The sequence below is a fragment of the Oncorhynchus clarkii genome, chromosome 31 (assembly GCF_045791955.1).
Source record: "Oncorhynchus clarkii lewisi isolate Uvic-CL-2024 chromosome 31, UVic_Ocla_1.0, whole genome shotgun sequence".
Lineage (NCBI taxonomy): Eukaryota > Metazoa > Chordata > Actinopteri > Salmoniformes > Salmonidae > Oncorhynchus > Oncorhynchus clarkii.
Window position 1 is genome coordinate 33,080,500 of NC_092177.1, and position 15,659 is coordinate 33,096,158.

Consider the following 15,659-nt stretch of genomic DNA (forward strand, 5'->3'; position numbering starts at 1 on the left):
TTTTTGTGCATGCAGCAAGTTGTGAGTAACATTTTTGAGTTAGTTGTATAACTTTATGAGCTGGGATGTTTGTCCTGCAAATACTTTAGGTCAGAGAAAATTTTCGCAACGCGCTCGTTAGCATTTAGTTATCATTCTCTATGGGATTTTACATTGACTTTTTAGCATTGCTAACCTTCGGATTACAATAACTTTACAGCCATGTTGACACAAGATAAAGATTTGTTCAGTTTTATTGTGTAAATAAGTATTGTACAGAGCGAGTAACAGATATTCCCACAGCCTTTTCTCAATACATTAAAAACGTAAATGGCTATTAAATAAAGACAATTTTCTTGGTAGAACAATAAACGATTGTATACATAGTCTGTGGAAATTCCAGTGCAAAACAATTATCCAATTAACACTACAAATAAAGTGCTTGGAATGTCAAACTGGCCTCATTTCAGGCAAGCTTTGTGTTTCGAAATACTGAGACTTTTTACCCAAAGAACCACTTATTAATTTCACAATAAATGGCACTTGACTGCACCAGTCTTTGCAGACACAGGACAAGCTCACATGTTACACTTTATGACAGAAATTCTAAACTGACTCGGCACTGTCAGCTTTGAAAAATCTATTTACATTTTGCAGACGCTCTTGCCTTCCTTAAGGGCACAGACAGATTTTTCACCTAGTTGGCTCTGGGATTCAAACCAGCAACCTTTCGGTTACTGGCCCCTATGCTCTTAACCGCTAGGCTTCCTGCCACCTTACAGTAGGCATTATCATGTAATTTAATTTACTATTGTCAACCCATTGAGGGGGATGTTTCTGGTCTCTGCTAGTGGTTAGGCGGTGAAAATAGTCCTTCAAACAGTTGATTTGTCTGTCAGGGCACTGTGGTATGTATGTTGAGGTATTCATTGCAAACTGATAGTCAACACCAAAACAAATCTTTTCATTTTCTTTAAAAAAAAGCTATAAAAATCTATTGTTTCCTTTAAAAAAAAAAAACTGGTACAGTACTTTGCATAGTATACATTGGAAAGTGTACATAGTCTCTGATTGATGTGTTTCAAAATGGCTGAGTCCACTACATAGTAAACTACTGAACTAGAAGGAAAAACATTCATGATTACAGTAATGCCACAATGGACTCAGCCAAACCTAATTAAAAAAAAAATGTATATAGTTTATATATTCATGATCAATTTACATATATAAATAAAAAGGTACATCTTTAAAAACAAATTTAAACATAAGGAATTCAGATTGGCCATGGGAATGGTTGGGTTTCTTCATCATGTAATTCTGGTCTTGGAGCACAAAACAGAAAGAAACAGACCCTGAATTTTCATTGGAAGAAACCAGTTGGAATTACACAAATGAGAAAACATCGCAGTTTCCACAAAAATATACACCGCCACAGCCTAACATCTGCTGAAGCACATGATACAATTATGGCAGTTATTCAAGTTTAATACTCTTTCTTTCTCCTTAATGACTATCGTGAGGGGCCCTCTTGGGCCCCAAATCGCTTCAGCGCGAGTGAGAAACTTTGCATTGACTTGCATTGAGCTTTCCAGCCAGGCCCTTACGAGAGCAACACCTCTGGCTGAAGAATTAAAACAAGTATTAAAACACTACTGTAATAATACAGAGAAGCAAATTCAGTCCAACACTGTTTGCGGGTTTAAGTTCCAGTTGTGGGTGGAAGATGGTGTCCGCCCGCTCACACCAAGCTCTCCTTTAGCCTCTCCTCGGCTAGCTTCTCTTCAGCCTGCCGTGAGCTGAGCGGGGTAATGTCCACCACCGCCTCTTTGCGCTTAACTGAATTGTCTTTTGAGTGGTAATCGTCACTCTGGTCCTTGGCAAAGTTCACAAAAACCTGGTAGAGAAGAGATGAGAGTGACAGCTGTCATCACTGTACATTCCAATCCGGTCTACTAATCGAAGAACATACAGAAAGATGCAAATGCATGGTGCTGTAATCCTCAAGTAATCAAGTAATCAAACTTCAACAAAAATATGTTTTCACCACAAAGCCTTTAGTCAGTGGTGGATGGCGTCTTACCTGGTCCAGTGTGGTCTGCGACACGGAGTAGTCCTCTATCCGAAGAAGGTCCTTGTTCTTGGCCAGGATGCTGAAGATGTGTGCCAGGGATGTGAGTGAGGAGGACAGCTGGTACTGCAGCATGTTCCTGTGCTTCTCCTTCAGGGTGCTGCCAGGCAGCTTACTCTCAATGAACTTCATCACCGGCGGCAGGTCAGGGTCCGGCCCAGCCACACGCAGAATGATGGTGTAGCCGTCTCCGAACCTGGAGAGGTAAAAACAAAACAAGATAATTAAGTGATAATGCCCGAGAAGTCTGTGTTTGGAGGATATATTGGCACGGGTGTTGTTAGGCCAGAGAAGAAGTCGATAATGTCTAGATGCTTTTTATAGTGGAGATCAAGTTTCTAAATTGCTAGGCTGATAAGACAGTGGAATGCGCAGTCAGTTGGAACAGAGTAAATAGGCATTTATTTACATTTTATATAAACTTTATTTGACTTGGCAAGTCATAAATTCTTATTTACGATGACGGTCTACCAAAAGGCCTCCTGCGGGAACGAAATACACATCACGACAAGAGAGACTACATAACGTCATAGAGTTAGCTGGTGGTAAATTGTGGAATAGACACCAGCTGGAACCAATCAGCATTCAGGATTAGACCCACCCGTTGTATTATCAATGGATAATTTGTGCCAATTTATTGAAAGCCACAACTTTGTAGGTATTGACTTGCTTTATATGTACCAGTGAAAGGATTTGTCATCTTACCTGTTCTTTAAGTGCTGAACGCTCCCCAAGCAGCGGAACCTGCCATTGACCATAATGGCCATTCTGGTGCACAGGGCCTCACATTCCTCCATACTGAAGACACAAAATGGCAGACACCGACATTAGATACAGTGTAAAGGAACTGCTGAACTATGAACCACATCCCTGCAAAGGTTGAACTATGTCAGTAGCAGAACACTCAGAAAGCTATTCATGTCAAAAGCATGCACAGTAAATGGATAAGCAATACTTTAAACCATGTAAGCTACGTAGTACAAGCCAATAGGCTACATCAGGGATTGGCAACTGGGGGCCTGCATGGCCCTCGGATCAATTTTGCAACTCAGTCGGGGTCTCAAGAGTTAGAATAGTAGGATACACAAAGTGCAATTTAGAAATGTGGTTGTGCATCAGCAGTTTTTCTTGTTATGTCAGTTACTGATAGTCACTTAGCCCTTGTCAGCTTAAATTTTTTAGATTGCTAAATTAGTTTAACGGCCAGCTAACTAAACTTGAATACATTTCTCTCTGCTGTCAAGAGAGGGGGCCACTAAAATGTTTTGCTCGCAGTGTGGGCAGGGGGAGGGGTGTGTGGGTATGCAGACACGCAAGCAACAACGGCCCCTCCTGATGAGTTCAGATATTGCTGTGGTCCCCACCCCATCAAAGTTGCCCATCCCTGGGCTACATGGTGCTAAATGAGGTTTGACTAACCGCAGCCTATACTCATACATAAGCTATGTTGCCAACCAATCAACAGCAACAACAACCATGCATTTCAAAGTATAGCAGCTAGCTTTTAGCCTAGCATGGCTGAGGTTTAAAGGTGTTTCTGGTTACCTGTGCGAGGTGAGCACCACGGAGCGTCCCTCCTTGATGACGCTGTGGATGCAGTTCCATAAGGCCCTGCGTGCTTTGGGGTCCATCCCAGTGGTGGGCTCGTCCTGTCACAAAGAGCACAGCCAGGTTGAGGTTGGCCCACAGGTTGAGCAGGAAACACACAGAGAAGACCAGCAGCAGGGGGAAGCAAGGCATCTTGGCCCTGCTAGTGCTGAATTATTAGATGAGATGAGAAATGCTAAGCTCTTGCTTTCTCTCTTGGTTTGTTTCTGTCTCCCTTTCCTTTCTCTTCGATGTCTATTGCTCTGGTTCTGTCTCTGCCCTTCCATTTATCCTTCTCTCAGTTTGAAACAAAATCAACAGCTGATCTCTCTGCAGCCCAATAGGAGCAAAACAAAAACATGCAATTTTCCAGGAACCCTTTGAGAGGACTGTGGCGTGCAGGCGGGAGAATTGTAATCTAACCCTCGTTACACAACCCTTGCAGCTGCAATCCCCACAGGGAGAACAATTAAACACCAGTCATCTGATTTAGAGGCCCCTTGATATTTCACATTGAGGTCACTGCCAAGCTGATGCAACGGGTCTGATCACTTTGTGTTAGTAACACCATGTGTTGATGTTTACAGTTTGTGTGTGTGTGTGTGTGTGTGTGCTGAGACATAGTGCGTACCAGGAACACGACGGGTGGTCCTCCTATCAGGGCCATGGCGGTGGAGAGTTTCCTCATGTTTCCTCCGCTGTAGCTTCCCGCTGCCTTATCCACATACTTTACTAGGCCCAGCTTACGGATGCCCCATTCGGCAACTTCGCACACTTCCTTCTCGGGCACGCCGCGCAGGACGGCGTAGAACTCCAGGTGCTCTCTTCCTGTCAGCAGGTCGTTGATGGCGTCAAACTGAGGGCAGTAGCCCATGTTCTGGTGCACCTCGTCTATCTCCCGCAGTATACTGCCAAATCAAAATAAGTCCATTAGTCTCACGTTTAGACTCACTGCTGAACCTCTCTACTGTAATACCTCGGGTGAGCTCTCTGGCACAAAATGGCTGCTTCACCTTTTTCCGGCCAGGAAAGCCTCTCCACTGGTGACTATGGAGTCTCCTGTCAGCATTTTGAAAGTGGTGGTCTTTCCAGCTCCGTTCACACCCAAGAGCCCAAAGCACTGAGCGAGAAGACAGAGAGTAAATATCAGTGTTCAAATATACAGAATGAGCTTGAAAGAGATGGGATGTCATTACATTGTGTACTTGCTACTTACTAGAGGAAATTATGTAATCTTACCTCTCCAGGAGGGATGCCCACACACAGGCGGTCCACCGCCGGCTTCTGCTTCCTCTTGTAGACCTTGGTGAGCTGTCGGAGCTCCAGGATGTCTCCGTGTCCCAGTCCGTTGACGATCCTCTGCCTCTCTCTGGCCACGTCCTCGTCCTCCTCGCCTACCGGAGGGAGCTTGGTGTGCAGGTTAATGGGCTTGATGCAGAAGCGGTACTGGATGAGGACGGTGATGATGAAGAAGATCACTCCTTCCACGGCCATGGCAAACAGGTTCTTGCCCACCATGTCCCATTCCAGAGGGGATCGGAAGCGGTTCTCACCTGTGTACAGAAGGAGTGTGTAGAGAAATGTTCAAAAGACACCTCTACGTTGAATTGGATAGAGAAATGGGTTATGGGAAATGCAGTTCTTACCGAATCTTTCCAGAGCGTCGGCCATGGCCTGGTTCTTCACCATGTCGATGAGGCCTCGACCCAAACAGAAGTGAGGAAATATCAGCAAAACGTTCTTCAGGATGTCATTGATACCTCCAACCTCCTGAAGAGGGAAGAGGAGGAATATTTAACCCTTTCTGTCACCAGGTAAATGGATTATTAACAAATTATATATATATTGTTTTACAATATGGTTAGGATGAGCATACCACGTTCTGCAGCAAATGTGTGGTGTCACTTACGTTGTTTCCAAAGAGCTCCATGACAAAGGTGGAGATGCTGCCGTTGATGCCGATGAGGATGTTGACGGAGGTGAGCACCACGTAGGCCGTGCTGGGGATCTTAAAGAAGAAGGAAGCCGGGTACATCAGGGGAGTGATAGACCAGCCATAGAGGAGCAGCAGCAGGGCCAGCACTGGCAGGTTGGTGGACGACACGTAGGCTTTTTGTTGGAAGCAGACAAAGATGATGATGACGAGTGTCGCCGGGACGATGTAGTTACACTGCAACACAAACGAGATGACAAGGTTAGCAGTCAATCAATAAAACAAATGATGTTCATGTAGCGCTTTAACAATAGTAGAAAACAGCTGCTAAATGCTCAAAATAAACACTCAAAATGGCCGCTATTGTAAGGGGCTTAATGTAGTTGTATTCCAGGCACTCGGGAGAAGCCCATGGGAAATATTTATTTTTTATTTTTTTATTTAACCTTTGATTTAACTAGGAAAGTCAGTAAAGAACAAATTCTTATTTACAATGACGGCCTAGGAACAGTGTGTTAACTGCCTTGTTCAGGGGCAGAATGACAGATTTCTACCTTGTCAGCTCTGGGATTCGTTCTAGAAACTTTTAGGTTACTGGCCCAACCCTCTAACCACTAGGCTACCTGCCGCCTCAAATAAAGAAGAAACATTTGAGTGGACTGAGGGAGAGGAAGAAAAACACAAAGTATGTCAACTGCTATTACACCGTGCTGACATGACTAAAATTCAAGTAAACAGTACCTTTCGCATTGGCGTTTATATTGTAAGCTCATAGAAAGGTTAACACTGCGTTCTCACCATATCCCAGATGAAGTTGGCCGTCCAGTAGAGCAGGGGCTGCACGCCACTGATGAACTGCATGTGCTTGGCCTTGCTCACTCTCTCCTGGATGAGGAAGACTACGAAGCTGGCTGGGACAAAGGACATGGCGAAGATCACGCAGATGGAAACCAGCACGTCCACTGAGGTGGTCATCCTACGGGGGGGGGGGGGGGGGGGGGGGGGGGTTAGGTGGTCGGTGGACACAGAAAGGTGAGTATATTGTGTTAGGCACACTTTTTCAAACTCCACATTCTGCTAGGTCATTTACTTTAACTAGGTAAATGACTTCAGTGATGCCATTGTTCCAAGATGCCCATGGCGTGGGTACTTACAGTGCCACCTGGGACAACTGCTCCTTGGTGAGGTTGAGCGGGTGGTTGAAGGTGCGAATGCCAAACTTGCTGGGGTCCTGGCCAGGGGGCAGGTTGGCGCGCAGGATGCCGTTGTTCATCACGTTGAGAAAGGCTCCCATGCTGTGCCACCCCTTGTTGTTGAACCAAATCTTGACATTGTTCTTGGTGTCCAGACCATTGATGAAGCTAGACAAGCTCGCCAGGAATCGGTCTGCGGCAGCACCCTGAAGATAAAGAATGGTTTCGATTGGTGGCAGTGATGTTGTGTTCAGTGGCAGAAACCGAGGTTCTATGAATGTGGGAATGAATGAATGAATGAATGAATAGAAGTCTCACCTTCTCCAACTCGAAAATCTTTCTCACTCGAGCGATAGCGTCATCAACCTCGCCAGCTGGGGGGAGGACCTGAGTGCTCCTGGCGCCCAATGAGAAGCCGCCGTACCTAAATTCATTCACAAAGATCTTGTTGTTCAAACTGTGGAAAAATCAAATGAAGCATTATTAGTGAACGTCAAATTTAGGCTGGACAGGTATACAAAAAGACTCATACAACTCATATTGCTATTGTGCGTGCCATGTCACAACACTGTTATAAGAGAGATAAAAGACATGAAATACAGGAAGGTTCTACCTTTTCCCAATGATCTCTGCATAGGTCTTTACTAGGTAGTCAGAGATGTTTCTGCCAGTCAGGTTTTGCAGGGTGTCTGTCTCGCTGATCTTCATCTGGGGTGGCGGCAGTCCTCCGGCTCCAGTAGGACACTCAGGGAGCATTTTTTTGCGACCGTCACAGCTGCAGGCGCATGTGGGGGACGGCTCCTCCATGGTCCAGTTGCCCGTGCGGAACAGTTCCAGAAGGCTCTCCGGAACCTCCGGTATGGTCCAGTCCTTGTCGCCCATTGTACAGTGAGTGTCACTGAGAGAGAGGGAGAGAGAGCTTGAGAGTCCTTATCTCCAAAAGAACATTGGAAATATGTCCCTATTCGTCATATTAATTTCCTTAAAGACAGGAGAAATGGTGCGAATGGAAACTAACAAATAGCTCTTTTATGAAACCCCGACATATTGAGACTCACGTTATAGGCTGTCCTTCCATGCAACGCGTTCCAAACCCAGGGCCTTCGGTGAGGGCACTTAATAACCGCTGTGTGTTGGCATCTTCAGGGGCGTCATCACTGATGAAGAGGGACTGTTCTTCGTACATCCACGGCTGCAGCTCCAGACTGGGGTATTTTCCAAAGGGCGGGACGATTAGACTGAAGACCAGGGCGACGCAAACAAACACAGCAGGGAGCACAATCTGAGCAAAGAAACCTTTTCTGGAGCGTTGAGCATACAGGAACCTCTTCCATATCAAGGCGACAAACTGCTGCCTCGTCAGACTCCAGCCTTTCACCTGGTAGGAGCCTTTACCGTCCGAGCCGTTCAGGAAGTCTGTCTCTCTGGATTCTGGGTATGCGTCCGAGTCGTTATGTTCATTGTTGTCGTCATCTATCTGGGGTCTAAGGCAGCTCTGGTGGTCTCCACCAAAGGCATTTCCTCCACCAAAAGCATGATGTATGCGACGTCTGGGCATGGGGAGGGTACCGTCAGAGGGGAGTTCAGTGTCAACTCCATTGTCCTCTGCCACTTTCAGGAAAATCTACAAAGACAAGATATATATATTTAAAAAAAGGAATCAAACACACTATACTACTAGGCTCACAGCCAGGGTTGCCATGTTCTCGATTTTCCTGACATATTGGGCTACTTTGAAAACTATGTTGTGGGTAAAACATGTATTGGTTGTGGGCGGCGTTTTTTTTGGGCTACTTCTAAAATGTTACGCCTCTTCAGGAAAAGCACACTATGTAAATCCAACACACAATCTATTCAACAATCAATTCCAGTACCTCTTCCAGGGTGGTGTCGGAGACGCCGTAGCTGGAGATGCCTAGGTCGGGGAGACGGTCGTCCATGTCCTTGAAGAGCTCCACGAAGGCTCCGTCCTTGGCTGCGCCATAGGGCAGTATGTAAGTGAGCTCGTGGCCCAGGTCTTCCACCATGCGCGCGGCTGGGACATGCTTGAAGATCAGGCTGGAGATCAGGGAGACGTCGGGGGCCACGAAGGCACTTTCACAGATGGATGCAGCCGGGGCAGTTTCTATGGGTTGCACAAAGGTTGAGTGTCATAAACAAAAGGTAATTCATATGACAACATACCATGCTGTATTGCAATGGCTTATTTTCTTTGCCATAGGATTATGGCGACGATGTGTCAAATGCTTACCGATGGTGGCCGCTTCGCTCTCGTGTTCGCTGCCAAGGCCTGCGTCAGAGCTGCTCTCAGAGGGACAATCTTCCTCCTTCTTAGTGAAGGAGACGGTGCTGGAGGAGTTGTGGAAGGAGCTGAGGGAAGGTTCTGGGCCCTTCTTGACCAGGGTCAGATAGTAGCCTGTACCTAGCTGGTTCTTCAGGAAGAGGGAGGAGCCCACGCAGCAAAGCTTGCCATGGGAGATTATGGCGATGCGGTCGCCCAATATGTCGGCCTCATCCATGTGGTGGGTGGAGAGGATGATGGTACGACCTAGAGAGGAGGAGGGAAACAGTCAGTTACCACACAGAACTCCCCTAACAGCTAAATGGTTTCATTTCTTCAGACGTTTCTTAACCTTTTGCGTGTAGGGGGCAGTATTTTCGTTTTTGGCTAAAAAACGTACCCATTTGAAACTGCCTGTTTCTCAGCCCCAGAAACTAGAATATGCATATAATTGTCAGATTAGGATAGAAAACACTCTAAAGTTTCCAAAACTGTCAAAATATTGTCTGTGAGTATAACATAACTTAACATAAATTGCAGGTGAAAACCTGAGGAAAATCAAATCAGGAAGTGCCTCTTTTTTTGAAACCTCTCTGTTCCTATGCATGCCCATCCTCCATTTAAAGGGATATCAACCAGATTCCTTTTTTCTATGGCTTCCCTAAGGTGTCAACAGTCTTTAGACATAGTTTAAGGCTTTTATTTTGAAAAATGAGCGAGAAAGATCACATTGCGTAAGTGGATAGGTGGGGGCTCTCAGAGTGAGTTTTGCGCAACAGAGTAAAGCGGCTATTGTTTCTCCCGGTCCTATTGAAAAACCTACACTCACGGTTGATATATTATCGAATATATATTTTAAAAACAACCTGAGGATTGATTATAAAAAACGTTTGACATGTTTCTGTGGACATTATGGATATTATTTGGAATTTGTCTGCGTTGTCGTGACTGCTCTTTCCTGTGGATTTCTGAACATAACGCGACAAACAAACGGAGGTATTTGGATATAAAAATAATCTTTATGGAACAAAAGGAACATTTGTTGTGTAACTGGGAGTCTCGTTTACCTCATCAAAGGTAAACGATTCATTTGATTGCTTTTCTGATTTTCATGACCTAGCTACTTAATGCTTAGTGTACATAATGTTTTGTTATGCTATCGATAAACTTACACAAACGCTTGGATTGCTTTCGCTGTAAAGCATCATTTCAAAATCTGAGACGACAGGTGGATTAACAAAAGGCTAAACTGTGTTTTGCAATATTGCTCTTGTGATTTCATGAATATGAATATTTTTTAGTAATATTATTTGACTGTGGCGCTGTGCTATTCAGCAGTTGCTGATGACAATTATCCCGCTTAAGGGATGGGTAGCGTCAAGAAGTTAAGCATAGATGCTAAAAATAGGTAAGGATTTAGTGGTTACCTTGACGATAATGGAGCAGGAGGTCCCAGATGCCCCGGCGGGCGTAGGGGTCGACCCCAGCGGTGGGTTCGTCCAGAATCACAACCTTTGACCCCCCGACAAAGGCCAGAGCCACAGAGAGCTTCCTCTGCATCCCTCCGGACAGTGTGCTGGTCTTGGAAGTGCGTTTGTGCAGCAGGCCAGTGTCTATCAGGATCTGTTCGATCTCAGACTTCACCTGTTCCTCAGATAGACCCTTCAGACGAGCGTAAAACCAGATGTGCTCCTCGACAGTCAGCCTGGTCAAAGCCCAAAACAACCACACAACAACTACTCATAAGAAAACAATAACTATTTACTTCAATGCTTTTGGTCATTTAGAATGAACTTTCTGTAACAACTGGTGGTTAATATGATGGACTGGGAACACTTACATGCTGAAGAGAACGTTGTGCTGTGGACAAACGCCCAGACTCTGTCGAATAGCGCTCAGCTCCGATCGGATGTCTTTGCCCATGATGTAAGCAGTGCCAGAGGTAGGGGGAAACAGTCCCGTTAGAATCGACCTGGATCAGACAAAGGTGTAAATATTAGATTACTCCATTACAATTGTATCAACTTCAACTCAATTATACATGTATGGGCTTTTATTCACAGATGAAACTACTTGTGCGTTATTGCACTTACATGGTGGTGGTTTTCCCTGCTCCATTGTGGCCCAAGAAAGAGGTGATCTGTCCCTCGTAGAAGCCCAGAGTCAGCCCGTCCACAGCCAGCTTCTTCCCGTGCGGGTACACCTTGACTAGGTTCTCTATGAAGACGCCAGGTTTCAGGTGGGCTGGCTCTTCCTCTATACAGACAGCTGGAGATACAACACAATGTGCATCGAATGCGGTACATTGACCATCCTGTTTTCCTTTCCTTGAAAACACACACAACTACTCACCACATTTTTTGCCGGATCTATATCGCCACCTTGTGGATACTTAGTTGCTCTGCATCAGCATTAAATCTGGGTTTTACCTTCACAGTTCCTTCTCTTGTTCTGACTGAAGTCAGTCTTCCTGTTGTCTCCTTCTCCAAACCAGTAGGACTTGGTGAAGAGGAAGTACCAGGGCCTGGGAATACCATATTGACCTGAAGGAGACCACAATAAACACATACATTTAGACAACGCTGACAACAAAACAATGCAACACAAAATAAAACAATACAAATGGAAATGGCCTCAACAAAAGCCCATCAAAATGGGACCCAAACGGATCCATTATAGTGGAACCGTTCAGTTCACGGACACCTACCGGGGAAGACGGACTCGATGTACCAGGTCATCACCATGTAGAGGAAGGAGTCAAAGTACATCATGATGATGGCGGTGGTCAGGCTGAAGTCGTCCTCCTCCATGGGGCTGTTGAACAGGTTGTTCCATTGGATGCCGATGCCCTGCTCTTCGAACAGGGCAAAGTACTCACAGCCAAAGCCAAAGGCCACCGGGGACAGCAGGCTCTGTAGAGGGAGAGAGAGAGAGGAGAGAGGAGAGAGGAGAGAGAGGAGTTTAACATCACATGCAACACCAATGCCAATAAGATGCTGAGCCTGAAGCCCAAAAAGTCAGTGATGTGTCAAAATAAGAAAAAAAGCTTCCCTATTTGTAGTGACACTGTACTTCTTAATGACAGCGGCTCCTCTCATAAAATGTCACGTGGACAAGCACCAACTCAAAAACTCGACTAGCTATAAAAGCATGACTCACAGCGACTATTTTTGCCCCAAAGCCCACGTGGTCCTGCCAGGCCACACAGAGGACGTAGGGCAGGTAGAGGGTGAAATAGATGATACCCCCGCAGGCCGCCGCCAGGTTGGCACGGGCAAACATGGTGCTGATGAGGAAGCACTGCATGATGGTTACCACGGCGAAGGAACCCAGGAACAGGAAGATGACACCGGGGTCACTGTAGGGCAGCAGGTTCCCCATCTGATAGTAGGAGAGTGAGAAAGAGGATGCTCAATGGTTAGTTCATAGTTGGGATGAGCGTGGTACAATTATCGTGAGAGAAAATTTGCTGTCTGATCGAGTCAAGGCTCACGTCAACATGAAAAATCGATGAAAGCCATTATCACTGAAACATTGCGGTGACATCAGTGAAATAGCGCAATACAATGCTGAACCCTGGTACGCAGCACCTTGAGCAGCACCACCAGCAGACTGGCGGAGATGAGCAGGGGGATGAGGCTGCTGATGAACCAGCTGAACCACAGGATGCCGTTGTCCAATCCCATGATCCTCATGGTCTCCTTGAGCCTCGCCTCCTTCTCGTAAACCACGCTCTTGATGATGATGGCCACAGAGTACATCCAGGCCAGGGTCATGAAGAGGGGCATGGAGCGACTCATCACCCGCAGGAAGCTGGTGAAAGGAGGAAATGGAAGCCATTTTGAAGCCTTGCAGTTAAGTTTGTGGTATGCTGCCGCTCAAGACTGATTCCAGGTCTTAAGGCAGCGAATAAGGTCAAATCCTGCTCGGTGTGACTCACATGTCGTCCACGTAGCAGGGGTAAGGCATCTGTTGGATGTAGACTCCCGTCTTCTCCTTGGCGCCAGTCACTACCGTGATGATGCTGTGTTCGATGATGTCCTGGAGGTAAGAGAAGCCGCCCCAGATGTAGCGCAGGTCCTCAAAGGGGTCGGCACGAGGACCGGGGTCCCAATATCTGTAAAGAGAGTGCAAAAGCAATGTTCACATCAAATTCTTATTTTACCAACAAAACAAACAAAAAAAATGTTGAAAGTCCACAACAAACAAAGTGATTGTTCAAAATGGACCCAACGGCACAGACATAAAACACTGTGCAATACATTTAGTAGGTAGATTGGGAAGCTTTGAATCAACATTACCCGTCTTTGATCTTGTTGGTGCGCTCCACATTATCAATGTCCATGCGAATCTTGTAGTTGACAATGGCCGGCAGTTCAGAGCTGTTGGCCTCAATGTCGGGAAACACGATCCCCGCCCAGAACTTCCTATCGTCTAGCAGTGCCATGGATTTGTTGACCATCCTTTCCTCATTGGCCACAGGCTCCATCTTATCCAGGTTTACACACTGTAAACAAACAAACACATCCATTAAAGGACCTATCCTCATCTGGTCTTGGCCAGGACTACTGAGTGTGATGTTTTCCATTGAAGCAGATCCATTCACATGCTGAAAGGAGGGATGGGGAGGCTTTAAATGGAGAGTTCGTCAAGTTCATAGCTAACTGGTCCAACTGTGTTTTTATTTGTAATTTCCCTTTATACAGAGGAAGAGGTTGGGACAAAGTAAAATGGCTGCCACTGACTACTGTTTCCTCAGAGAGGGCTATGACTGGAATGAAAACCTTCAGAACCAAAGCTCTGGTCCAGTCTCACTTGATGCAAAAGTATGTATTGCAGAATGTGCTGAATAGTGATATCACTAGAAAGGGGGAAAAAAATTCTGGGACTGAGAAAGTGACTAAGAGATACAGACAGACGAAGAAGATACAGACAAAGACGGAGACAAACGGACAGACATACAGACGAAGAACGAGAGACACTGACCTCCATGAAGCGGGATATGCTCATGATGGCCTGGTCCGTCTCGTTGAAGACTTCCCTCCAGGTGAAGGCGGTGCCGTGGGGACGTGTGTCCTCTGAATGTTTGGTCAGGAAGTTGGAGACATCCTCCACGGTCCACTCTGTGCCCGCCAGTTGGGAGGTGAAGAACCTGGCGGTGCCATTGTTCTTCAGTAGGGTCTGGGAGAGAGGGAGGAAGAGCAGGAAAGTAGCCGTGAGTAGCTGTCCCACCTCCCTCCACAAGATGCCAGTGTTGACCATCTGAAAGGGCTGCTTACCACCACGTTACTTTATAATCATGTATTTTCTTGTTTTGCTATGTTAACTGTGTCATGTCCTGGGTGTGTCTCTGAGTTGCTATGTACTGATGCCATTCCAAAACAATGTCAAAGGTGCCCTACAAGGGTAACAGAGTGCCTTCAAAAAGTATTCACACCCCTTGACTTTTTCCACATGTTGTGTTACAGCCTGAATTTAAAATATATTACATTGAGATGTTGTGTCACTGGCCTACACACAATACCCCATAATGTCAAATGTGAACATCTGAACTGTCTTGAGTCAATAAGTATTCAACCCCATTGTTATGGCAAACCTAAATAAGTTCAGGAGTACAAATGCACCAAACAAATCCCATAATAAGTTGCATGGTCTCACTTTGTGTCCAATTATTGTGTTTAACATGATTTTTAAATGACTGCCTCATCTCTGTACCCCCCACATACAATTATTTGTAAGGTTCCTCAGTCGAGCAGTGAATTTCAAACACAGATTCAACCACAAAGACCAGGGAGGTTTATCAATACCTCGCAAAGGCGCCTATTGGTAACTGGGTCAATTTTTTAAAAAGTAGACATTTAATATCCATTTCAGCATAGTGAACCGGGAGCACCGGTTAGTCCTCAGAACAACCTCAATTTGTCTGGGGGTTTTCGCTCCTCCTTTGTACTAGATTGATGAATTAAGGTAATTAATTAGTAAAAAAAACTCCCCTCACCTGGTTGTCTAGGTCTTAACACTAGGCCCTCCATGGAATGTGTTTGACAACCGTGATCTTGCCCAATCACCCTCTGAATGGCACACACACACAATCCATGTTTCAATTGTCTCAAGGCTTAAAAATCCTTCTTTAACCCCCGTCTCTTCCCCTTCATCTACACTGATTGAAGTGGATTTAACAAGTGACATCAGTAAGGGATCATAGCTTTCACCTGGATTCACCTGGTCAGTCTATGTCATGGAAAGAGCAGGTGTCCCTAAAGTTTTGTACACTCAGTGTAAGTGTGATGTTGGCTGTAGTAGAGACAACAGATAAGTCGGACATACCCTTACTAGGTCCATCTGTTCGCTACTCTCCAGGAAGGTCCAGACCTTGGGCCTCACCTCCTCCCACATGCCCCCCAGCTCTCTGAGGACCCCCAGCTCCTGGAACGTTCTGTTCACCTGCGGAAGAGGAAGAGGAAGAGGGCGAGAGTGGGGCAGTTAGTGTTCCGCTTAAGACAAGCTAAAGCAAAACTACCACTTAACGGCGGAATGAACTCTGGATGAAGTGCAGCA

The 15,659-nt window shown here is 45.8% G+C and overlaps 1 protein-coding gene across 1 annotated transcript in view; it reads right to left on the reverse strand.

Moving 5' to 3' along the window:
- Nucleotides 1–233: 233 nt before the first annotated feature.
- The window catches only part of LOC139390614 (phospholipid-transporting ATPase ABCA1-like), a 41,757-nt gene continuing 26,331 nt past the window's right edge, over nt 234–15,659 (reverse strand). The window contains exons 10-36 of the mRNA XM_071137857.1: nt 15,429–15,545; nt 14,088–14,282; nt 13,403–13,608; nt 13,042–13,218; nt 12,692–12,914; nt 12,261–12,482; nt 11,809–12,013; nt 11,531–11,644; nt 11,195–11,369; nt 10,942–11,073; nt 10,529–10,806; nt 9,072–9,368; nt 8,695–8,945; nt 7,879–8,444; nt 7,434–7,718; nt 7,139–7,277; nt 6,782–7,026; nt 6,426–6,603; nt 5,604–5,864; nt 5,341–5,464; nt 4,934–5,247; nt 4,708–4,814; nt 4,326–4,602; nt 3,653–3,756; nt 2,813–2,905; nt 2,060–2,303; nt 234–1,873 (exon numbers count right to left, since the gene is read on the reverse strand). Coding sequence (XP_070993958.1) covers nt 1,718–1,873; nt 2,060–2,303; nt 2,813–2,905; nt 3,653–3,756; nt 4,326–4,602; nt 4,708–4,814; nt 4,934–5,247; nt 5,341–5,464; nt 5,604–5,864; nt 6,426–6,603; nt 6,782–7,026; nt 7,139–7,277; nt 7,434–7,718; nt 7,879–8,444; nt 8,695–8,945; nt 9,072–9,368; nt 10,529–10,806; nt 10,942–11,073; nt 11,195–11,369; nt 11,531–11,644; nt 11,809–12,013; nt 12,261–12,482; nt 12,692–12,914; nt 13,042–13,218; nt 13,403–13,608; nt 14,088–14,282; nt 15,429–15,545 — 5,685 coding nt within the window. The 3' untranslated portion in view covers nt 234–1,717. The remainder of the gene's footprint in view (nt 1,874–2,059; nt 2,304–2,812; nt 2,906–3,652; nt 3,757–4,325; nt 4,603–4,707; nt 4,815–4,933; nt 5,248–5,340; nt 5,465–5,603; nt 5,865–6,425; nt 6,604–6,781; nt 7,027–7,138; nt 7,278–7,433; nt 7,719–7,878; nt 8,445–8,694; nt 8,946–9,071; nt 9,369–10,528; nt 10,807–10,941; nt 11,074–11,194; nt 11,370–11,530; nt 11,645–11,808; nt 12,014–12,260; nt 12,483–12,691; nt 12,915–13,041; nt 13,219–13,402; nt 13,609–14,087; nt 14,283–15,428; nt 15,546–15,659) is intronic.